Source organism: Prionailurus viverrinus, chromosome D2 (genome assembly GCF_022837055.1).
Source record: "Prionailurus viverrinus isolate Anna chromosome D2, UM_Priviv_1.0, whole genome shotgun sequence".
Taxonomy (NCBI): Eukaryota; Metazoa; Chordata; class Mammalia; order Carnivora; family Felidae; genus Prionailurus; species Prionailurus viverrinus.
The window spans coordinates 79,408,405-79,432,951 of record NC_062571.1 but is presented as its reverse complement, the minus strand read 5'-3'; the positions used below and the strand labels follow the sequence as shown (position 1 = coordinate 79,432,951).

At 39.1% G+C, this 24,547-nt stretch overlaps 1 protein-coding gene across 4 annotated transcripts; it reads left to right on the top strand.

Moving 5' to 3' along the window:
• The first annotated feature begins 5 nt into the window (after positions 1–5).
• IKZF5 (IKAROS family zinc finger 5) lies at positions 6–24,478 on the top strand. 4 transcript variants are annotated; one of them, XM_047824323.1, is made up of 5 exons: positions 6–146; positions 1,612–1,760; positions 16,741–16,946; positions 18,971–19,153; positions 20,370–24,478. In XM_047824323.1, the coding sequence occupies exons 3-5, from the start codon at positions 16,814–16,816 to the stop codon at positions 21,311–21,313; spliced, it is 1,260 nt and encodes a 419-aa protein (XP_047680279.1). In that variant the 5' UTR covers positions 6–146; positions 1,612–1,760; positions 16,741–16,813; the 3' UTR covers positions 21,314–24,478. The 4 variants fall into 4 exon arrangements, with proteins under 4 accessions (XP_047680279.1, XP_047680281.1, XP_047680280.1 ...); XM_047824324.1 differs by lacking the exon at positions 6–146 and adding an exon at positions 168–409; XM_047824325.1 differs by lacking the exon at positions 1,612–1,760 and having other exon boundaries at positions 12–146.
• Positions 24,479–24,547: the final 69 nt, after the last annotated feature.

Below are 24,547 nucleotides of genomic sequence, written 5' to 3'. Positions count from 1 at the left end.
AGACTTCGACAAGGCTGTGGGGCGGGAAGAGAGTCGGAGACACAACAAACATGGCGGCGGCGGCGACGGTGACGAAGACGGCGGCGGCGGCGACGGTAGCGGCATTAAACAAGGCGGTGGGAGTTACTCGGTGCGGTGGTCAGGTGGTAAGTAGCAGGCTTCCGGCTCGGAAGGCGGCGACACAGCTGAGCGGGACAGTTAAGAAGGAGCGGCGGGAGACGAGAGTCGAGTTCGCAGCGGGCCGGCTGACCCCGCTCGGGACTCAGTCTCAGCGGAAGGTTGGGCGTGGTTGGTCGGTCAGCAGGGTCACGACCCAGGGTGTTCTTGGCCCGAGTGCGGAATGTGCTGTTTCTCGGTTCCGGGAGCCCCGAGGGAGCGGCGCCTGTAGGCAGGGGCTGGAGACTCCTGGGTAGGGAGCTGCTTCTCGCTCTGACAGGTGGTCGTGCGGGGGTCACCCCGAGGTTTGCGTCTTCACCGGGTCCCAGGGCCTGGGGGTTAGACGAGGCGCGGGACTCCTAAGTGTTCCGAATCCTTATGAGGATGCTGCCCCGACGCCAGTCCTGGGCTGCTCCTTGGGAGGACTTTTAAAACCTCTGTTATCTAATGGTCCTGCCTGGGTTAGTTTCTACTGTTTATGCACTCTCATTTTGGGAGATGTGAGGTTTGGGGACGGCTTTGCAGCGAAGACCCATTCAAGTTCACGCAGGCTTAAGTCTCTTAATAAACTGTAGTGCGGGTAACCAAGCCGTGCAACTATTAAGTGCTCTGTAACTGAATTTGAATTGAGGTTAAACCGGTTCCAGCTACCACTGACCACGTGGCCCGTGTAGTGTCCCCTTAATGTACTATTGGGAACCCTAACGGGAAGTGACAATTGGGAGAAGAAATAAAGGTACTTTAAATTGTGAGATCTAAGGAAAATTCGGTTTTGAAGAAACAAAACTTATTTAAAACAAAATTTTAAACACCTGGATAGTTAGTTTTAAAATTGCATTTTATTTTAATTTATGACATGCCTTCAACAGCTACTGATTAATATATTGTTGGGAAATCGTTATGGGGAATTGAGATGTTTGGTGTTTTTTTGCCCCCTACGGGTTCAAACCGTGTCCTAGAAAACCCTACGTGTTTGGGATTGCGATAGAGAGCATAATAAAGAGGGGAATCAAGTGTTCGTTCCTTGTGGGGTGTGCTTGGAGGTTTCCTTTTTAGCCCTTTCCCACAAATGTTTCCCTAGGACTAGTGCATTATTTTTATGCAACTGTAGTTGTTCAGCAGTACTAAGCCTGACTCTGTAAGTGTACAATACTGTGCACAAATGAAATTCATAAGTTGAGTTTAAGAAAATAAACATTATTGAGAATTTGCCAAAACGAAATCTTAAGAAATCCACCAGTGGGTGGAACAAGTCAAATTAGTGCTTGTTAGCCTTCGGTGGTTCTTTGTAGCTTTTGTTGAAATAAACTTGTTGCTTTGTTCTTTCATTATCTACTAGTTTAGTTTTCTGGGAATTTTAAAATTGGCACAGGTTATTTTCTTAGCTTAAACCTGTAGATGCTAGTTAACTTTTTGTCATAAAGGTTTTGATTTGTGGTGTGCTTTTCTTTGCAGAACTCTGTATGGCTTTTCAATTTTAGTTGAAATTCCCTCCATGGCCTTTTGGAGTCCCTTGGTGTGTCTCCAGAGTAAATTTCGATTACTCTTCATTTCATCAATGTTGGAGTGGCAAGAAAAAGGAGGAACTGATTTGGGGTGAAAAGGTTAGAGTGTGTAGCTCCTGTTTTGGATATCTTCTAACTTTATGTTTTACTTTTATGTTATGTTTTCTGATTTCTCAAAGCCTTATAATGTCCCTTTTTGCTTTCAAAGAATTTGTTTTGGACGATTCTGTAATCGAAGGAAATGTGTCCTAATTATCTTTGAAGAGTCTGCGTCACTCTCTCTACAAATCAGTCCTCATTTGTCAGGCTTCTTTCTCCATTGATGTGTATTCCATGGCAAAGTAAATCTTTCAGTGACTGTAATTATTAGGCCATAAAAATAAGCACATCTATTAAGCTGCAGTCACTTTTGTAGAGGCATACCTAACCACCAAATTAAACTGTTGTATAAGTAAGTTGGTTGCTCAGTTTTCTACCTTATGGTTAGTAACCCCCAAAGAGTAGGTGAATAAAATAGATATTTCTATTCCTGTATCATGTTGTTTTCAAAAATTTCCCATAGCTCATAAAAAAGATAGACTTTGGGGGGAAGGTAGGTCATAGAGAATTCTTCTGGTTCTTATGTCACTGCTGTTTCATGGTTGTGGCTGTCTTCTAATTCACATCATGATGCCTGTTTTGTTAGCTCCTGGTTAAGAGAGGGTTTATGTGTGTGCACTTGTATGTGTATCAACAGCTTCCCATTTATAGTGTGAGACTGAAAAACAAATATCAGAAAACTTCATACACCAATATCAGAAACCAAGAAAGGTTGGAGAATCGTTTTAAGTTACCTGCTTGAGGGTGAAGAGGTTTTCATGTTCTTTTGGGATCCCAAAGTTTGTTTCTTAAATGCTTCTTTCCTTCACTGGGTAGCCTCTGGCTGTTTTGTAAGAACCTTATTTTTGAGCCTCGAATGGGTAATTTGGGAGAAACTATTGGCATAAAAATGGTTAAGGTACATTCTACCCAGTTTATACAGACATGTACCTACACCCCGGGGGGGTACCATACTAGACCCAACTTAACTTTTATCAGAGTAATCACAGGGGAGACACAAAAGTTTTGCCGTATCATAAGGAACGGGAATAATTCTTCCATGGTTGATATAATTCGATATCATTTAGTAGAAAGAATAGGTCAGGTTAGGAATACACCACCCAAATCTGTAATAAAATTGGAGAATTCAAATATGTTTCTTTTTCTGATGACATGATCTTCCATTTTGAAATTTTGTGTAAGTTATATTTTGGCTAACAAGTCCCAAGGTGTTGAATTCATGGCTTGTGGAAAAGATACCTCCAGTAAAAACATTATAGTTTGCTGATTTCTTAAAGTAGATTTTTATGGTATGTTTGGAGAGGTTTTTAAATTTATCAGTGTCTTAGGGGCATCTCCAGATTTCAGTTAATTTGTGAAGTTCTTAGATTAAACTTTCAGAGACTGATGATTATTAAAGACAGGAAGAGGGTTTGGATATGAAACCTTTATTTTCTTTTGATATTAGGAAGTGTTCCGTAGTTTCAGTTATTGTTCTTTTTCTATTTACTGTTGATTAGAAATAGTGGCTTGAGATGGAGAGAGCTGGATTTTGAACCAAAGACTCCATTCAGATTTAGGCAAGGGCCTGTCGTGTGTGTGTGTGTGTGTGTGTGTGTGTGTGTGTGTGTGTGTGTGTGTGTACATGCGCGTGTGCAAAAGAGAGAGAGAAAGTAAGAGAGGGTGTGAGAGAGATAGATGTGATATAGGTCAAGGGAGCATAAAAAATGCTTAGGGATGGAATGACACGTAATTTCTGAATCATTGCAGAAATATCAGAGGTTAAAATTCATCAATATATTTAAAACTCTAATTTAAGAACAGTTTTCTCCCCATATTTACAGTGTTGTGATCTTCCCTTTTTTCATAGGCATTCTTTTTTTTTTTTTTATTTTTTTTTTTTTTCAACGTTTATTTATTTTTGGGACAGAGAGAGACAGAGCATGAACGGAGGAGGGGCAGAGAGAGAGGGAGACACAGAATCGGAAACAGGCTCCAGGCTCTGAGCCATCAGCCCAGAGCCCGACGCGGGGCTCGAACTCACGGACCGCGAGATCGTGACCTGGCTGAAGTCGGACGCTTAACCGACTGCGCCACCCAGGCGCCCCAGCATTCTTTTTTTTTTTAAAGTCCATCATGCATTATGATTGAAAATCACACAATTTATGGCAGAGAACGCAGTGAAATTTATAATGTGACAATGTGATAATAGCCAAGACTGTCAAAATATGCCAGCCATCCTCTGTAATTAGGTTCATTTGTGTTCTTAAAACTTGAGATGCATGTATAAAAATACCATTTTCTTCTGCTTGCTTACTGGCAATCTCACGCATTTTTTTTTCTGCATGGTCACATGTTGTACCATAGCAATGTTAGGCCTTCTAATCAGGAGTTGGTAAGATTTATCTTGCTTTTTGAAGACTATCAAAGCATATTCAGATATTTTCCAGTGGACACATCTCAGTTTTCATATGAACTGATTAGCAAGAAGTGATGCTAAGTTGTAATGTAAATACCAGGATTTCTTTCTTAATTACAACTTTTATAATTAGGATACAGACAATCTGTAGGGCCTTACCAATCCTCATCCCTTTTATTTCTTTTTTCCTCTTATTGTGGGGGGCCTCTACCTCTAGTACTTTATTGAGTAGCAGTAGTAATAGCAAGCATCCTTGTCTTGTTCTTGATTCCAAAGGGAATGCAACTAAATTTTCTGTTAATTGTGATGTAGATTTTTGGAAGATACCCTATATCAACTTGAGGAATTTTAAACATTCTAAATTTGAGTGAATGATTACTCTGCTGTTTTCTCGCACCTACTGTTTGACACTCAGATATCAGTCTGATTGGTTTTTTTTTTACGTGGGTAGATTGCCTTTTTTTCCTCTGAGTAGTTTTATGTTCTCTTTATCTTCTTTGAGGTTTTAAAATTTCAAAATGTGTCTGTTATTTTATTATCATAGGTTCTGTTTTGCACTCTATGATCCCTTTCTGTCTGAAAGACATCTTTAATTTTGGAATTTCTTGATTGTTATTTTTTTGAAAAACATTTCTCTTGGCTTATCTTTTTATTTTTCTGGAACTCATTTGATTAATCTGTCTGCTGTATTTCATACCTTTTTATGTATATCTTTACACTGTTTCCCACCCGTGTGTGTTTTGTTGTCCTTTTTTCCCTTTCCCTTTTATTGAGTTATCATCTTACTACCAATTATTGTTGATCTTATTGTTTTTTTTTTTCATTTTTTTTTTTTTCAACGTTTATTTATTTTGGGGACAGAGAGAGACAGAGCATGAATGGGGGAGGGGCAGAGAGAGAGGGAGACACAGAATCGGAAACAGGCTCCAGGCTCTGAGCCATCAGCCCAGAGCCTGACGCGGGGCTCGAACTCACGGACCGCGAGATCGTGACCTGGCTGAAGTCGGACGCTTAACCGACTGCGCCACCCAGGTGCCCCTGTTGATCTTATTCTTAATAACCTTTTTCATTGGAGCTGACTGGCTCACTTTTTTTTTTTTGCCCCTGATCAAAGGTTAAATTAAAAAATTTTTTTTAATCTTTATTTATTTTTGAGAAAGAGAGAGACAGAGCGTGAGCAGGGGAGGAACAGAGGAGACACAGAATCGGAAGCAGGCTCCAGGCTCTGAGCTGTCAGCACAGAGCCCGATGCGCTGCTCGAACCCAAGAACTGCGAGATCATGACCTGAGCCGAAGTCGGACGCTTAACCGACTGAACCACCCAGGCGCCCCTCAAAGGTTAAATTTTAAAGGACAAATGAGCAGAATCAACAATAGTCATGGAACAATTAGTAATACACTGATTAGGAAGCAGAGAGAACCAGTTTAGATAAGCATGGTAAGATGGGAAAAAGTAACTGAAACAAACTTGTTCAGAAACCAACAATGATCCTTAAGACTGAGAAAGTTGAGCCAGACTAAAGCAAATGATTTAAAGAGGTGGCCTAAGAGAGTAAAATAAGATATGAGTTTGGGAAATCGCAATTTGGGCTATGGGAATTAATGAGACGAGGGTAGACCACGTGTGTTTCATTGTAACTAAAGAACATATATATAAAATGATAGCTTATGATGCTCAGTTGATGAACTGAGAAAAAGGGAAAAAAAAATCTGGGACAGGAAGAATTTTTTGACCTCGGGTATAACCATTTTTTTGCTGCAAAATAGCTACTGTTGTCTGAGAACATGCCGTATGCTACACAGGTTGTGAGATACTTTACGTATACATACCTGTAAAACTTAAAACAGCATTGCCAGTTGGTACTATCCCATTTTACAAAATAAGAAACTGTGGCTGAGAGAAGTTTCTGTTTAGAGTCTTCGAGTTAGTACGTTTGGCCTAATACCGTAATACTCTGTTTATCTAGAGGATAGACTTTCAGTGGCCTCAACTTTCTAGAAAACAATGAAAAGATGTAGCAATAACAATACCTTTTAAAAACCCCTAAACATCTTCTAAGAAGGGAGGAAAAGAACTATTCACAAATGTTGCATTAAGAACAGTGAAAATTTGGTCATTTGCACATCCTTACTTGGATAGATATGTTCAGAATAAAGAACAAGTTAGATGTGAGGAGATAGAAAGACAAAAAATACAGATATTAAATAAAAATCATTCTGGGGCCAGTAAATAAGGGAAACCAAAAACTGCCCTGTGTCCTTCCATTAGTTCCTAAAATATCACTGCAGTATTGTATAGTACAGCATGCTACAGGAGTGACATAGTTAAGGGTTAGTCTATATCTATTAGAGTTCTCTTTAGTTAAAACAGAAGTTTTGGTCTTAAAATATCAATCAAGCTGCTGTTAATTGGGAAATGTGCTGTCATGGAGCCTTCTCATTTCTCAACTCCACAGTTCATGCTTTGGAAAACAGATTGAAAAGTACCCAGACTAGTCCAGACATTCTTGAAGAAGAAAAACGTACTGGTGGACCTTAGTACCTGAGTTATTAAGATTTTTATTAGTAGGACTGCCTAATTATTATTAGGCAAGCGGCATGGAGATCCTCAGTTTGTCTCATCCCTGAAGTGCAGCTAGATTAGCACCAAACCATTTTGCACACCTAGGAAATTGATCTGAGGATTAACACAACAGTCTGCATAACCTGAGCCACAGAACTCGGCAGGTATGCAGTGCAGAGAGGTGAACTGGGGAAGACAAAAGCAGCGGAGGGTAGGGAGCTGTTTTTGTGGAGAGAGGACAGAGAAAGGTGGAGAGTGTGGTGCATTGGGAGAGTGCAGGAAAAACACTCCCTCGAAAGTAGCTAGAGAAAGAGAGAGGAAGAGTGAAAACACAGGGGACTGAACAAGAAATCTGTTCCCCAAAACCATTGACAGGAAGAAAGGAGAGGGTTTCAATACCACCAGGATTCTATAAACATTGGAGCACAGAGTCTGAAGTTCTGGAGCTCAGTGGCTGGTGGTGCTCTGGTGAGGAAATAGGGCGAATCCCCAGGAGCAGGCAGCAGGGTCTGAGGGGTCCGCATGCCACATGGGGAGAAATGGTTCCCCTGCTTGGAGAGCATTTGGTGAGGCCATACGGCCTTCCCACAGACAAAGGTCCCAGTGGACTCTGGAGAGCAGACACGTTTGCTGGTGTGCCAGAGTGTAGTGAAGCCTGACGCCAGCTGGGTATTGTGATTTGCCACAATCTCTGAATCCCTGTGGCTGCACGATCACACAAACGTTTTCTGGGGCCAGCAGGCAACTGGCCATTGTGCAGCAAGACCTTCCCCCAGAGAGTCATAGTGGGTCCAAGCCACAGGGTTCTCTCAAAGTGTGGGGTTTTGAAAACAAATTTTTTTTTTAACGTCTATTTATTTTTGAGACAGAGAGAGACACAGCATGAACGGGGGGAGGGTCAGAGAGAGAGGGAGACACAGAATCTGAAACAGGCTCCAGGCTCTGAGCTGTCAGCACAGAGCCTGACGCGGGGCTCGAACTCACGGACCACGAGATCATGACCTGAGCCGAAGTTGGACATGTAACTGACTGAGCCACCCAGGCACCCCAAAGTGTGGGGTTTTGAAACACAACCCCACCTGGGATCAAAACTCTGGAGGGAGGTGCCGCCTGGTAGGCGGACAGCTTGGACATGGACAGAGTAGAGGTGGGGAGTGGACGGAGGCCTGAGACAAAGGAGGGGTGCTTGATCATGGGTTGGTGAGAGCATGAAGTTCCTGTGCCAGAGACTAGGGAGCTGGGTAAAGCCATTTCTATCTCTTGCACACACACATGGGCACCACACCGATCCACCTCAGTAAGCTAAGCAGCGCTACCTAGTGGAGAATGGAGCCATTACACCAAGCCCTGCCCAAATGCTCCCTCCGAGCATATCTCCTAGAACAAGTCCCTCTACCTGCTTAGTGTACAGACTATAGAGTACGTCATAGTTTGAGTTCTAGGGGTAATTGGATGTAACTTCATTTGGATTTAATTCTGTTTGCTGGTTCATTTATTTGTTTTTCTGCTTCTGGTTTTGTGTAAATTGGTTTTTTTTTTTTCATTTTATTTTGCATGGATACAGAAAGAAAAAAAATGTATTTTTCTTTTTTTTGTTTTTTTACTTTATTTTTTATTTTCAAAAATTTTTCATTCTATTTCGTTTTATTTTATTATATAAATTTTTTTTTTTTAAGTTTAAAAATTTTTAGGGGTTCCTGGGTAGCTCAGTTGGTTAAGCATCCAACTTCAGCTCAGGTCATGAACTCATGCTTCATGAGCTTGAGCCCTGTGTCGGCCTCTGTGCTGACAGTTCAGAGCCTGGAGCCTGCTTCAGATTCTGTGTCTCCATCCATCTCTGCCCCTCCCCCACTCACTCTCTGTCTCTCCAAAATGAATAAATGTTTAAAAAAAATCTAATAAATAAAATATTTAGGGCTTATAAAAAATACATTTTTTAACCTTTTTTTCTTTTTTTCTTTTCTTGCCCTTTTTTTTTTTTTACACTATTTTATCAACCTTTCAACAAGCAGACCAAAACACACCTAGGATCAAACTTCTTTTATTTCATTTTTTGTTTTGTTTTTAATTTTTAACTTTTATTTCATTAACTTTCTTATTCCTCCAAAATGACAAATGAAGGAATTCACCCAAAAAGAAAGAACAGGAAGAAATGACAGGCAGGGGCTTAATCAACACAGATATAAGCAAAATGTCTAAACTAGAATTTAGAACCATGATAATAAGAATACTAGATTGGGTTGAAAAAAACATAGAATCCCTTTCTGCAGAGATAAAAGAAGTAAAATCTAGTCAGGATGAAATTAAAAGTGCTGCAAGCAAAATGCAGTCTCAAATGGACGCCATGATGGCAAGGATGGAGGAAGTAGACCACAAAATTATGGAGAATAATGAAGCAGAGAAAAAAGAGGGAAACAAAGGCAAAAGAACATGATACAAGATTTAGAGAACTCAGTGACTTATTAAAAAGGAATAACATCTGAATCACAGGGGTTCCAGAAGATGAAGAGAGAGAAAAAGGGGCAGGTTTATGTGAGCAAACCATAGCAGAAAACTTTCCTAATCTGGGGAAGGACACAGAGTTCAGAATCCAAGAAGCACAAAGATCTCCCATTAGATTCAGCAAAAACCGACCATCACCAAGGCGTATTATAGTCAAATTCACAAAATACACAGATGAGGAAAGAATTATGAAAGCAGCAAGGGAAAAAATTAGCCTTAACCTATAAGGGAAGACCAATCAGGTTTGCAGCAGAGTTATCCACAGACACTTGGCAGGCCAGAAAGGAGTGGTAGGATATATTCAATGTGTTGAATTGGAAAAATATGCAGCCAAGAATTCTTTATCCTGAAAGGCTGTCATTCAAAATAGGAGAGAGAAAGAGTTTCCCAGACAAACAAAAACTAAAGGAGTTCATGACCACTAAACCAGCCCTGGAAGAAATTTTAAGGGGGAGTCTTTGAGTGGATAAAAGATGAAATGAAACAAAAAAGATTGGACACAACAAAGACTACAGAGGACCAGAGAACATCACCAGAAACAGCAACACGGTGGTACTGAATTTATTCACTACTCACTCTAAATGTCAATGGATTAAAAACTCCAATCAAAAGACACAGGGTATCACAATGGTAAGAAATCAAGTCCCATCTATATGCAGCTTAAAAGAGACCCATTTTAGAACTAAAGACACTTGCAGATTAAAAGTAAGGGGATGGAGAACCATCTATCATGCTAATGGTGTTCAAAAGAAAGCTGGAGTAGCCATACTTATATCAGAGAAACTAGATTTTAAAATAAAATAGAGACTGTAACAAGAGATGAAGAAGGGCATTATATCACAATTAAGGGGGTCTATCCACCAAAAAGATCTAACAGTTGTAAATATTTATGCCCCCAATGTGGAAGCACCCAAATATATAAATCAATTAACCACAAACATAAAGAAACTCATTGGTGATAATACCGTAATAGGAGGGGACTTCAGCACCCCACTTACAACAATGGACAGATCAGCTAAGCAGAAAATCAACAAGGAAACTAGCTTTGAATGATACACTGGACTGGATGGACTTAACAAATATATTCAGAACATTTCATCCTAAAGCAGTAGAATACACATTTTTCTTGAGTGCACCTGGAACATTCTCCAGAATAGATCACTTACTGGGACACAAATAGCCCTCAACAAGTACAAAAAGATAGAGGTCATACTGTGCATATTTTTAAACCAAAATGCTATGAAACTTGAAGTCAACTACAAGAAAAAATTTGGAAAGACCATAAATACTTGGGAGATTAAAGAACACCCTACTAAAGAATGAATGGGTTAACCAAGAAATTAATGAGGAAATTCAAAAGTACATGGAAGCCAGTGGAGATGAAAACATGACAGCCCAAAACGTCTGGGATGCAGCAAAGGTGGTCATAAGAGGGAAGTATATAGCAATCCAGGCCTTCTCAAGGAAGGAAGAAAGGTCTCAAATATACAACCTAGCCTTCACTTACAAGAGCTGGAAAAAGAACTGCAAATAAAGCCCAAAACTAGAAGATGGGAAATAACAAAGAATAGAGCATAAATCAATAATATTGAAATTAAAACAAAACAAAACCAGTAGAACAGGTCAATGAAACCAGGAGCTGGTTCTTTGAAAGAATTAACAAAATTGATAAACCCTGGCCAGATTGTTCAAAAAGAAAAAGGAAGGGACCCAAATAAATAAAATCACAAATGAAAGAGATCACAACTAATACTGCAGAAATGCAAACAATAATAAGAGAATATTATGAGCAATCATATGCCACCAGATTGGGCAATCTGGAAGAAATGGACAAATTCCTAGAAACATCCAAACTACCAAAACTGAAACAAGGAGTAGAAAATTTGAACAGACCTATAACCAGGAAAGAAATTGAATTAGTAATCAAAAATCTTCCAACAAACAAGAGTCCAGGGCTAGATGACTTTCCAGGGGAATTCCACCAAACATTTAAACAAGACTTAACATCTGTTCTTTTGAAGCAGTTCCAAAAAATAGAAATGGAGGGAAAACTTCCAAACTCATTCTGTGAGGCCAGCATTACCTTGATTTCAAACCAAACCAGACCAAAGACCCCACTGAAAAGGAGAACTACAGACCCAATTTCCCTGATGAACATGGATGGGAAAATTCTCAATAATACTAGCAAACATGATCCAACAATACATTAAAAGAATTATTCACCATGATCGGCTGGAATTTATTCCTGGGATGCAGGGTTGGTTCAATATCCACAAATCAATCAATGTGATACATCACATTGTGATGAAAGGATAAGAACCACATGATTGTCTCAATAGATGCTGAAAAAGCATCTGACAAAATACAGCATCCTTTCTTGATAAAACCTTCCAGAAAGTAGGGATAGAAGGAAGGATCAGACTTCAAGATCATAAAAGCCATATATGAAAGATCCACCATGAATATGATTCTCAATGGGGAAAAACTGAGAGCTTTCCCTCTAAAGTCAAGAACACGATCTAAAGTCGATATCCACTCTCATCACTGTTATTCAACATAGTTTTGGAAGTCCTAGCCTCAGTAATCAGAAAACACAAAAAAATAAAAGGCATACAAATTGGCAAGGCAGGAGTTAAACTAACTCTTCATAGATGGCATGACACTCTATGTGGATAACCCAAAAGACTCACCAAAAGCCTGCTGGAACTGATTCATGAGTTCAGCAATGTCGCAAGATATAAAATCAATGTGTAGAAATCAGTTGCATTTCTATACACCAATAATGGAGCAGCAGAAAGAGAAACCAAGGAATCAGTCTCATTTACAATTTCACCAAAAACCATAAAATACCTAGGGATAAACCTAACCAAAGAGGTGAAAAATGTATATGCTGAAAACTATAGAAAGCTTATGAAAGAAATGGAAAAGGACACAAAGAAATGGAAAAACATTCCATGCTCATGGATCAGAAGAACAAATACTGTTAAAATGTTGATACAACCCAAAGCAATCTACATATTCAATGCAGTCCCTATCGAAATAACACCCGCATTTCACAGAGTTAGAACATACAGTCCTAAAATTTGTATGGAACCAGAAAAGACTCCAGTTAGCCAAAGCAGTCCTGAAAAAGGAAACCAAAGCTGGAGGCATCACAATTCTGGACTTCAGGCTGTATTACAAAGCTGTAATTATCAAGACAGTATGGTACTGGCACAAAGACAGACACATAGATCACTGGAACAGAATAGAGAACCTAGAAATGGACCCACAAATGTATGGCCAACTAGTCTTTGACAAAGCAGGAAAGAATATCCAATGGAAAAAAAAGTCTCTTCAGCAAATGGTGTTGGGAAAACTGGACAGCGACATGCAGAAGAATGAACCTGGACCACTATCTCACACCATACACAAAAATTAACTCAAAATGGATGAAAGACCTAAACATAAGACAGGAATCCATCAAAATCCTACAGGAGAAAACAGGCAACAACCTTTTCAACCTCAGCTGTAGCAACTCACTCAACATGTCTTTGGAGGCAAGGGAAACAAAAGCAAACATGAACTATTGGGACCTCATCAAGATAAAAAGCTTCTGCACAGTGAAGGAAACAGCAAAAGTAACCTACGGAATGGGAGAAGATATTTGCAAATGACATGTCAGATGAAGGGTTAGTATCCAAAATCTATAAAGAACCTAACCAAACTCAACACCCCAAAAACAAATAATCCAATGAAGAAATGGACAAAAGGCATAAATAGACACTTTTCCAAAGAAGACATCCAGATGGCTAACAGACACGTGAAAAGATGCTCAACATCACTCATCAGGAAAATAAAAATCAAAACCACGGCGAGTTACCACCTCACACCTGTCAGAATGGCTAAAATTAACTCAGGCAACAACATGTTGGTGAGGATGTGGAGAAAGAGGAACCCTTTTGCACTGCTGGTGGGAATGCAGATGGGTGCAGCCACTCCAAAAGACAGTATGGAGTTCCTCAAAGAATTAAAAATAGATCTACCCCACGACCCAGCAATTGCACTACTAGGTGTTTATCCAAAGGATACAGGAGTGCTGATTCAGAGGGGCACATGCACTCCAATGTTTATAGCAGCACTATCAACAATAGCCAAAGTATGGAAAGAGCCCATATGTCCATCGACTGAATGGATAAAGAAGATGTGGTATATATACAATGGAATCTCACTCAGCAATCAAAAAGAATGAAATCTTCCAATTTGCAACAACGTGGATAGAACTAGAGTATATTATGCTAAATGAAGTAAGTCAGACAAATATTCAGACAAATTTCACTCATGAAATTTAAGATACAAAATAGATGAACATAAGGGAAAGGAAAACAATATAAAAACAGACAAACCATAAGAGACTTTTAAATACAGAGAACAGTGGTGTTGGAGGAGTGTTGGGTGAGGGGATGGGCTAAAGGGGCAAGGGGTATTAAGGAGGACACTTGTTGGGATGAGTGCTGGGTGTTATATGTAAGTGATGAATCACTAAAAATGTGTGTGTGTGTGTGTGTGTGTGTGTGTATAAATACCTAATATAGTAAAACTATCAGAATATCTACTAAAAATCCCATTTAGTTAAAAAAAACTGTTTGGAGACATACATGTATTGTGTAAATCTCCATTTGGTTGAAATAACTTTTGAAATATTTAGCTCTTTGAAACATCTAAATAGCAGTCAAAGGAGGTTGTTTACATGCCCCCTGCTCCTTCCATCCTTAGAAGATTCTCTGATATTTAATGCAGGAGCGGATATCATAATTTGTGACACCTCCTAGAAAAAATTCAGAAGGAATCTAAAAAAAATTATCATGCCATTTAAGGGATGACTGAGTTCAGCAGACATGTTAGCTATAGGGAGGAGAAGAGAATTGCTGACTAGGGATGTAATGAAGAGGATCTAGCTGGTCATAAGATCATAGAGGGGGGATTATATCATGAAGGAGGAGGGGGAGGACTCGATTTCTAAACTTTCTTCCAGCTCTTAAGATTCTATGGATTTGACGGTCCCGTCCACCACTGCAGTTTGAATCACACTGGAGTAGGTTTGTTTGTTTAGTTCTTAATGTGGTTGCCATCTGTGCTTGGTGCCCTTTATTTCTTGTGCACTTTCTTGAAACTTTTCTTTTCATCAGCCAAATGCAAATATGTATGTGTAGTCTCTGCCCACGCATCACTAACTTTCAAAAGAAAATAAAAATTAAATTGTTAAAAAAAAAAAGAAAAAGACCACGTGGTGTGTGAGCATAGACAAAAATAGACCAGTGAAACAGAATAGAGAATCCAGAAATAGAGCCACATATATATAATCACCTGATTTAGAAAGGTGATAATAGAATCTAGTGGAGAAAGGCTAGTCTATGAAATGCGTGTTGCTAGGACATCTCTTTGGGAAAAAAGTATATTTTGACTCTTCACCTCACACTATACATACACAAATTCCAGATGAAATATGAAAGGTAAAAAAAAAAAAAAAAACTAGTGAAGTTTTTAGAAGAAACTACAGAAGAACATCCTCAAGTAAGATATTGGTAAGGACACAACTCTAAATGTGAAGGAAAGAAATGGGGAAGTTGGACTGTATTAAGAACTTGTGTTCATGAGGTTATCTTTAGGAAAGTGAAAAGGCAAACAGAGTGAGAGAAGACGCTTGAAATCCACATATCCAATAAAGAGCTCATATCCAGAATATTACAAAGAACTCTTACCTATTAGAAAAATAAGCAAAAGACTTGAAAGCTATCACTGGGTATGAAAATAGAGGGTGTCTTCATGGCTAATTAACATAAAAAGTACACAACTTCATTAATCATCAAGGGATAGAAATTAAAACCAGTGTGATCCCACCATATATGCGCTGGAATGGCTACAATGAAAAAAGCAATAAATACCTGTGTGTTGGCAGGGATGTAGAGCAAGAGAGCTCTTGTTCACTGCTGGTGAGAGTGTAAACTGGTTTAAGCGCTTTGAAAAACCATTTTGCACTATCTAAAGCTGATACCTGCAAACCCTGTGCCATAGCAATTTCAGAGGTCGCAGGGTTCTTGCTGGGACTCAGGGACCAGCACAGGAAGGTGTGCCGGGGTGCTACCAGGATGTGGGTGGCCTTCTGTTTCTCCATGTGGATGCTGACTTCATGGATGCATTCAGTGTATGACAATTCATTGAGCTCTACCCTTAGGATTTATGTGCTCTTCTGTGTGTATGCCGGGCTTTGAGAAAATGTTAAACTTACATATTGAGAAGTGACTAATCTTTAGATTGATTCTACTGAATGAATCATCTGGCTTTCAAAGATAAGTGTTTTTAGATAGAAATAACTCATTAAATAGTTGGAATATTTAATGAGGAAAAAAACTTAGCAGAAGATCTATTTAACAAGACCTTAGACATTTGCATAAAAATATTTTTACTGGAAGAAAAGACTTTTGTCTCCTAGGTGCTAGACTTCCTTATCTTGTTTTTACTAGAAAACTTTTTCATTATTTGATTTCTGAATTTGGGCCATAATTATACCTATGTGAGGATCGGTTTAGTTTGTGGTTACAAAATCTTATATGATACTTTACATGAGCATCAGATTTTTTGTTTTCTTTCTTAATTTTTTCCCTCCATTCTCATAGCATGATGGGTAGCGGCAGAGGTGGTGATTTGGATTTCTAGGGCAGGGGTCAGGGAAATTATGGCATGTAGGCCAAACCTGGCTTAAGGCCTGCCTCTATAAAGCTTTATTTTGGAACACAGCCATACTCAATTTATTCGCGTTTTTTATGGCCGCTTTCAGCTATAATGACAGTTAAGTAGTTGCGACAGAAACCTTATGACCTACAAAGCCTAAAATACTTACTGTCTTGCCTTTTTATGGAAAAGGTTTACCACCCCTTGTTCTAGATCACCTTTATTTCTAGAGTATTCATCCATGTGAACCCTATGATTTGAGAGCCTTTACTGTCCAAAATGATAGTCACTAGCCATATGTAGCTATTTCAGTTTAAATTAAATAAAATTAAAAACTCAGGTCATTTGTATTCACCACACTTTAAGTACTCATCGCTGTGTGTGGCTGGTAGCAACTGTATTGGGCAATGCAGATATGTAATATGTCCATCATCCAGAAAATTCTCTCTGGCCCTGATTGAGCCACTTGGTTTTTTTTTACTGTCTCCATTGATAATCCTGCTGATGTGCCTGTTTCTTTCATCTGGACTTATTTTCTCTTATTTTCTGTCTTTGTAATTTCATTCCATCCTTTAAGACTAAGTTTGAATCCTAGTTTATTTAAATATTAAATATATTAAATATTCAACATTTTCTGTATGTCTTATCTAGTTCACCAAGAAAATAGTAAGATATTGAAAGGCAGGTACTGTGTTCTTTGTAGCTTTGTTTAGTTCCTTGAACATAGTAATCTTTGTCACTGTTGTTTTAATACATATTGGATCTCACTAAATAGTGTGAAATTATTTCACTTTTTTTCCCCCTAGGCATAACGAACTGTAAACTTCAAAAAAATAAAAATAAATAAAAAAAGAAAGAAAGAAAAAGAAAAAAGTAAAGATGGGTGAAAAGAAACCAGAGCCTTTGGACTTCGTGAAAGATTTCCAGGAATATCTGACTCAACAGACTCATCATGTGAATATGATTTCTGGATCAGTTAGTGGGGATAAAGAAGCAGAGGCTCTTCAGGGAGGTAGACTCATCTTAATACTATTAATTAATTCACTTTTCATAAATACGTTAATGTTTGTATATAGCTGTGCATATGATGAAGACCACTATTGACTAATATGAATCATTCCATCTTTACTTAGAAAGATACAGTACAGTTTGTTTTCCTCTTTACACATGTCAGATTTTTGTTGAGGGAGAATGAGGCTTCCCCAAGGGCCTAACATGGTCTAGAGAGGCATTATGGTCTCATTGGAAGGTTAGGAGTTCCAAATATCTTTCCCATCTTATAAGTTCTAGTAGCTAACTGTCGACACAAGGAACCCAAGGGGGTCGAACATCAGCTTCACTACACAAAGGATTTGGCCATTAGGAAATCTGGATTAGACCAGAGACATGATGGGGGTTTCTGTTTTTTCTCTCTTAAAATGAAGAAAGCGCTGACCTGTTTACCCATTTAGACAGCAAACTGGAATAGAGAAAGCAACCCATTTGGGCCTGTTACAGACAGACTTTATCTTGTTTGCTTACCAAACACACTGGAATTTATTTCTGAACGTAGCTCAGGTGTCAACAAACCACAGCTCACGGACCCCACCTGGACTGCTAACTGTTTTTATATGACCTGCAAACTAAGAGAGATTTCTAGATTTGAAAATGGTGGGGGGGGGGGGGGGGACCAAAACAATACTCTAATGTGCAGATTATATGAAATTCAGACATCAGCATCCGTAAGTAACATTTGATCGAAACAGAGCTATATTTGCTTGTTTACATGTTTTCTATAGCTGTTTTTGTGCTATAACAGCAGAGTTGAGTAGTTGTGATAGAGAACATGTGGCCCATAAAGCCACAAAGTATTTACTCTCTGATCCTTATGGGAGGTTTGCTGACCCCTGATGAAGATGGTCTGTGGCCTGTAGTCTAGGGGCCAACAGCAGTGGCCAGGCATCATCTGGGAGCTTGTCAGAAGTGTAAAATGTCAGTTCCCAGTGCAGATCTACTGAATCAGTCTGTATTTTAAAAAGCTCCTCATGTGATTCATACACATGCACATTAAATCTTTGGAGTCACCGACTCGAGAGAGAAATCAGAGAGGGGGACACAGCCTTGTCCCTCCCATGCCGTGGCACTGTTGGATATTGGGTTTTCACCGACCAGCAAGATCACTTTTCTCCTGGTGAAGCAGGGAGGAAACAGTGGAGGAGGCGGCTTGACGTGTTCACACAAATAGTACTGCTATTTCCTGGGGATGCAGTAGAAGTGCTTTGCCCATGAAGTTGCAGCACCAAAAATGTCCCTTCTGACACTTGAGTTTATAGGTTCCTGGACTGGGATCCAAGAGAAAAGGCTTGTAGTCCCCACTGCTTTCTGGTCTTCCTGATTAGGAGCACTTGCCCCTTCAGTTTCTTTATAGATACAAAGAAGTAGTCGGATCACATTAAAAACAAAGAGCCAGACCGATACCTTTTAGCTTTCAAATTCTTGCAGTTCTAACATTCAGAGGTATCAGATAGACTATCTTCCTTTATGTGCTTATTTAGAATGTTAAGATCCTAAATGCATCCCAGCCTCTAGAACATGTGCATAAACCAAGTGGAACAGTGCAAAACTCAACATTAATTGCTTTAGACCACAGTAAATAGAGTTAGGATTGGGGAGATTACCGTGACTGCCAGTTATAGTATTTGTAGAAGTGGCTAGAATCTTAAACGTGTGTAACTTTGCCATTACTCCTTACTCCCCTCTGTCTCCTCACCTGTCACATTAGGATAATACTCAGCTCTCTTCTTCAGAAGCCTGTGGAGGACTGATAAAATGTATGTGTAAGTAATTTGAGATCCCCCTATAAAAGGTTCTCAAAAACAGGATACTGCTTTTGTGTGAAATTAACCTCAGTTCAGAAAGTGAAAGTCTGTAGCTTACGAGTTTAGCTTTTGTGCTAAATTAACTATCAATTTATGATTTTTTTACCACTCAAAACCAAAATGCTAAATTGCGTTGATTCTGAGATGCATAATTTCTTTTGCTATACTTTGTTTATAGCTGGAACAGATGGTGATCAAAATGGACTCGATCACCCATCTGTTGAAGTTTCTCTGGATGAAAACTCAGGAATGTTAGTAGACGGGTTTGAAAGGACCTTTGATGGGAAGCTCAAGTGTCGGTACTGCAACTATGCCAGCAAAGGAACAGCCCGGCTTATTGAACACATTAGAATCCACACAGGTAAGGGAGAAACAGCTGGAGAAGGCATTTGTTTGGGGGTGGGAGAGGGGCCAAGGAAGGCAGGTTGATGCGTCCTATAAATAGTTCTAATAGTTTAACATTGATGGCTGATCACAAGGTATGGATAAATGGAGAAGTTACTCTATTTTTTCAAAACAATAGCATAATGAGAGGAAGTAAGGCCCCTTCTAGAGCTTCCCCCTCCTTAGCCATCTTTCTTCGTGTTCCAAGTAATCTCTCAACATTTATCTGCTTCTCAGGCTGGGCAGGTTAATGCTGATGGTATGTGAAGTGATAAAATGTTTTTATCTTCACCCTTAGTATGTTTCAGTTGCCGACCAGGGACAAGGCATTTATACAGTCACAGACTACATTGCTAATCTGCAGGGCTTGCTGTAGCCACCCCACTTCCTGAGAAACCCTCCTAGCTGTGCCTGCCCTGGGCAAGCCCTGGTCACGTGTCCCAGCTGTGTGCCTGTGGTTTCTCATGCTATGTGGTGCTGACCTAGACCCCTTCTGAGGACAGGGTTTGTGGCAGGGCCCTCTTGGTGCCCACAGAGCCTAAAAGAGCAGCTGACACATAGTAAGTATTCAGTACTTAATTTGTTAAATTAATGACTCCAAATCTCATACTCCAGATACTTATTTTACACTATTTCCAGCTAAGGGCACTAACTCAAATTGTCCCCTCTGGCAGCTGAAGAGGAGAAGGAGGAAGGTAGAGGTAAAGCACTGGCCATTTTGAAGGGACACTTGGCATAACTCATACTTGGACTAGGAAACTCATTTCCATTTTGAGCTTTCTATTTAATAGAAGGACTTTTTAGAAAGGCTTTTTGTATTTTTTTTCTGAGGAAGGGGTATGTGTGTATGTGTGTATGAGTATGTATGGAGAAGTGCTCGTGTACAGGTGTGTACATAAACATAACTGAGGAGTACTTTTGGTAAAGTCACTGTTATACAGGGTACTGTCAGTTTTGCTCTTCTTTCCCAAAATGCCAGCTGCAGCCACAACAACTTTTACATGATATTGACTAAGAGAATGGATCTCTATGTCTCAAATTGTGGCTGAAGAGTTCTTAAGCTTTATTTAAGCGTACAGGTTTCTTTGCAAAGAAACGTGAACAATTTCTAAATCTAGTGAACGGACAAAACATGAAACTCTCCACAAATGAGCTACCTTTGCAGTTTCTCCCCCATTTTTCTTTTTAAACAGGTGAGAAACCTCATAGGTGTCACTTATGTCCATTTGCATCTGCTTACGAGCGCCATCTGGAAGCCCACATGCGTTCCCATACAGGAGAAAAACCATACAAATGTGAATTATGTTCCTTCCGCTGCAGTGATCGAAGTAACCTGTCCCATCATCGAAGGCGCAAGCATAAAATGGTACCAATTAAAGGCACTAGGTCTTCCTTAAGCAGCAAGAAAATGTGGGGAGTTTTACAGAAGAAAACAAGCAATCTGGGCTATAGCAGAAGAGCACTAATCAACTTAAGTCCACCTTCCATGGTGGTTCAGAAGCCAGACTACCTTAACGACTTTACCCATGAAATCCCAAATATCCAGACCGACTCGTATGAAAGTATGGCAAAAACCGCACCAACGGGTGGCCTGCCAAGGGACCCACAAGAACTCATGGTTGACAACCCTTTAAATCAGCTCTCGACTCTGGCAGGACAGTTGTCCAGTTTACCGCCGGAGAACCAAAACCCCGCCTCCCCCGACGTGGTCCCCTGCCCCGATGAGAAGCCTTTCATGATGCAGCAGCCCTCTGCCCAAGCGGTCGTTGCCGCCGTGTCCGCGAGTATTCCTCAGAGCTCCTCCCCCACGAGCCCTGAGCCTCGGCCGCCCCACAGCCAGAGGAACTACAGTCCGGTGGCAGGTCCGAGCAGCGAACCGAGTGCCCACACCAGTACCCCCAGCCTAGGGAACAGCCAGCCGAGCACTCCGGCTCCCACGCTGCCGGTCCAGGACCCTCAGCTCCTGCACCACTGCCAGCACTGTGATATGTACTTCGCCGACAACATCCTTTACACTATTCATATGGGATGTCATGGGTATGAAAATCCTTTCCAGTGTAACATATGCGGCTGCAAATGTAAAAACAAGTATGATTTTGCCTGTCATTTTGCAAGGGGACAACATAACCAACACTGATTGAAAGTAATCACATTATGCTTTCCTTGGTTTTACCTTTGTGTTTTATAGTTTTGTTTATTGTTGTTTTTGTTTTTCTGGGGGTGGGGTCATTCCTAATAAGATGTCTGCTAATTTAAAGTCTATCTACATATTTATAGAATGTAAGTTTGACAGTGGAAACAAAACTTTCTCCTTTTTTTTTTCTTCTCCCCATAAAAATCTGGTGAGGGTCACTTATGTATTAGAACAGTTAGACACATTGGGGTCTATTTTCTTGTTTCATTTAGACATTTGAGAATTGGAGTGCAGTCATAATCCTAACAGGTATTCATTTAAATTTCCCATATTTATGGTCCATAAAATCTTCAAAGCTTATTGCTACTCTTGGTATTTCAACATACACATTGCAGCTAGGTAATTTCTGCCATGAATCAGCATGGTAAAATTACCGCCTCTTCCAAAGTCTATTAACAGCTTATTTCAGTGTTTTCAGAGAGGAATTGCCTTTAACAACACTCTTAACTGACATGCTGTTTAGTTCACATTGCTGAAGTTGAAGCCGTGCTTTCGTTTCAACTGATAATCACAGAACTACTTTGTGTAGATTTTGTTTTCCATAAGGGGAAATGTAATAGTGCATTCCTTTCAAATTAAAGCTATAAAAACATGAGGTAAAAGTTCTGAAAAGAAATGAAACTTAAATTGAAAATGGGCTTAATATTTAAAATACCTGTTTATTCCATTTCCAGTTTAAACACCTATCTTTTTATGCTGGTTTATTGTAAAAGCCACAGGTAAATACAGGAGAGTGCTAGAAATATAAGAGGATTATCTGTAAAGATGCCTTTTTGTTTCTTTTAATTTGAACCTTTCATTTAAATTCTCCATTCTGACATCATTATTGTCAGGTGAGGTTGATAAATATACTGAGACTCTGTTATTCCTTCTATTCCTTTGATGACCAAAGAGGTACAGTGGAATTCATCCATCTCAATCCTCAGAAATGCAGTCCTTTACACACATGTACACGCGCGCGCACACACACACACACACACACACACACACACACAGAATCTCTGAAATGTCCATTTCCTGCCCTCTGTCCATTCATCGTCCATAATTTCTGAGAAGAGGTGGTATAGTAACACATGGGAAAATGTGGTGGTGAAATAATACTTAAAAAATGAGAACGTGTGTGCAGAGCAAATTCTGGTTTTTCGTTCAGAATTGCCCATGTAAAAGATTTGCTGTGAATTCAAGTTGTAATGCTTATTTGCAGGTCCTGCCAGTTTTTCGTGTACAGTGACAAAACTATACGGAGACTGAATCGCCGCCTTAGTAGGAAAGGGTACAAAAAGTAGGAAAATAGAAGATGCAGTTAAATGTGGTATTTAATTTGTTTACAAAAATAAGACTTGCTAAATCTAGAATAATTTTGAATAGGAGGCTATTGTTTTTATATTGTGTAATAACTAGCTTACTCTGAAGAGGGCTTGGTCAAACAATAAAATATATTGTTACTAACTGCTGGTTTCTGTGTACTTTGCAAAAGTTTGATTTTTTAATTTGGTTCAGATCTTACAAAGTGTTACTAATTGGCTTCTTAAGGAGAATATCCTAACTACTAAGCATTTAATAAGCAAAAAAGACCTCAGCTCATCTATAGTAACTAAAAGGGAAACACGGACAGTGTATGTCCCCAGAACCCCCAAGTGCCAACTTAATGAATCTTCTGCCCTCCCTTCCAAATGCTAGAAAGCCAGTAAAAGGAGTTCTTGTGGTTTAATGTCCAATTGAAACTAATCTCAGCAGCATTGTTGAGAGAGCAGCAAGGAGTCTGTCCAAACTGTCAATAACTCTCTTCCTTGTCAGATCTGAGGCTTGTGCCATCTACGATTGTATTTCTCTTGTAGCTTCACTCACTCACCGCTCAGATCCACGTTCATGCAACCATTTCCAAATCTGACTTGGCTCTAGTATTTTTTTTATTGCCAGGAGAAACAGGTTGCCGTCATTTGGAAGCTTTTGCAATTCAAACGAAAGCAATACTCTGAGATAGAAAATGAGAGATTTCATTAAAGAAAGAGGAAGGACTCTCTCATTAAAACCAGTTTAACAACTCTATATTCTGGGCCCAATAGTGACAAACACTTTTTTCTGACAACTAAAGATAGATGTTTTGAAGGTACATTTTAACTTAAACAGAGAATATCTTTTTTTTCATAATTATAAACTAGAATTAGAAATCTAATTTTCCTAGGACTTAAAAGAGCACAGTCCGTGTTCCAAAGGCGTCAGTGCTTGAGCGCTACAATTAATTCTAAATGCACTAAAGTTTTTGAATCAAATCTACCTTAGAAACTTTTTTAGTATTGTATTTTTTAAAAAGATTTAGGATTTTATTTAAATTTTCTGTGAGTTAAATTTTATACATGGAAAGATGATACTATCTTCCATTAAGTGTTGAATATGTTTCTCCCATTTTATTTTTAATCAAATATTTTATAGAAATGAGCTGCTAGGAAAAGTTGAACGTGAACTATTTATAGTACTTTGCTGTGAACAGGCAATGCTCTGAAACTAAAATTATTTTTGTTCAGTGAACATAAGTTTAGATTTTTAAAGTTCATAGATAATTTATCTCCACTAATATTTTTTTAAGAAACTGTGAAGCGATTAACAGGGAATAATTTCGTTTCAGATTTTACTAATCTAGTATGTAGCTACAACTTCTTGAAATTCAAGTAAAGGCTAGACTTTTACTTTGAATATTAGCCACTGCTATTTCATTTTAGAAATAAGTGTTTGCCATTTATCTGCAGAATTGTTTGACAAAGGGGATATTCCTTTAAAAATGTTGAGATAAACTTCATTTTAAGTTTTACAAAGATATTTATCAAGTGGATGTATTATTTTTAAAGAAATTCCCTGCTAAGGACTTTTTCATTAAATGATCTTATTAGAGGGATTATGATTTCTACAACTTGTTTTTGTTCATATGTACTTTGATGTAAAGAACATATTTTATATGCAAAACATAAAACCTGAGTATGGTTGCAAAACACTACATTGTTTAGGGATTCCAGAGAGCAGTTTGATGCCGAAATAACCATATCTAGTCTGTAGTTCATATTGTGAATTAAGCTTTGCTTTTGTAATACATGAATAAAAAAATAACACTTCTATTGATCTCGATTTTTCTTCTTTGAAAACTAGGGTCCAGTTAGGTTTTTAGTAATTTTCCCGTATGTA

What these genes read in the sequence shown, in the direction of transcription:
- IKZF5 (XM_047824323.1), top strand. Translation starts at nt 16,814, where the DNA reads ATGGGTGAAAAGAAACCAGAGCCTTTGGACTTCGTGAAAGATTTCCAG. An exon ending in AGCAGAGGCTCTTCAGGGAG is followed by an intron (nt 16,947 to 18,970) that starts GTAGACTCATCT and finishes CTTTGTTTATAG; the next exon opens with CTGGAACAGATGGTGATCAA. An exon ending in ACACATTAGAATCCACACAG is followed by an intron (nt 19,154 to 20,369) that starts GTAAGGGAGAAA and finishes CTTTTTAAACAG; the next exon opens with GTGAGAAACCTCATAGGTGT.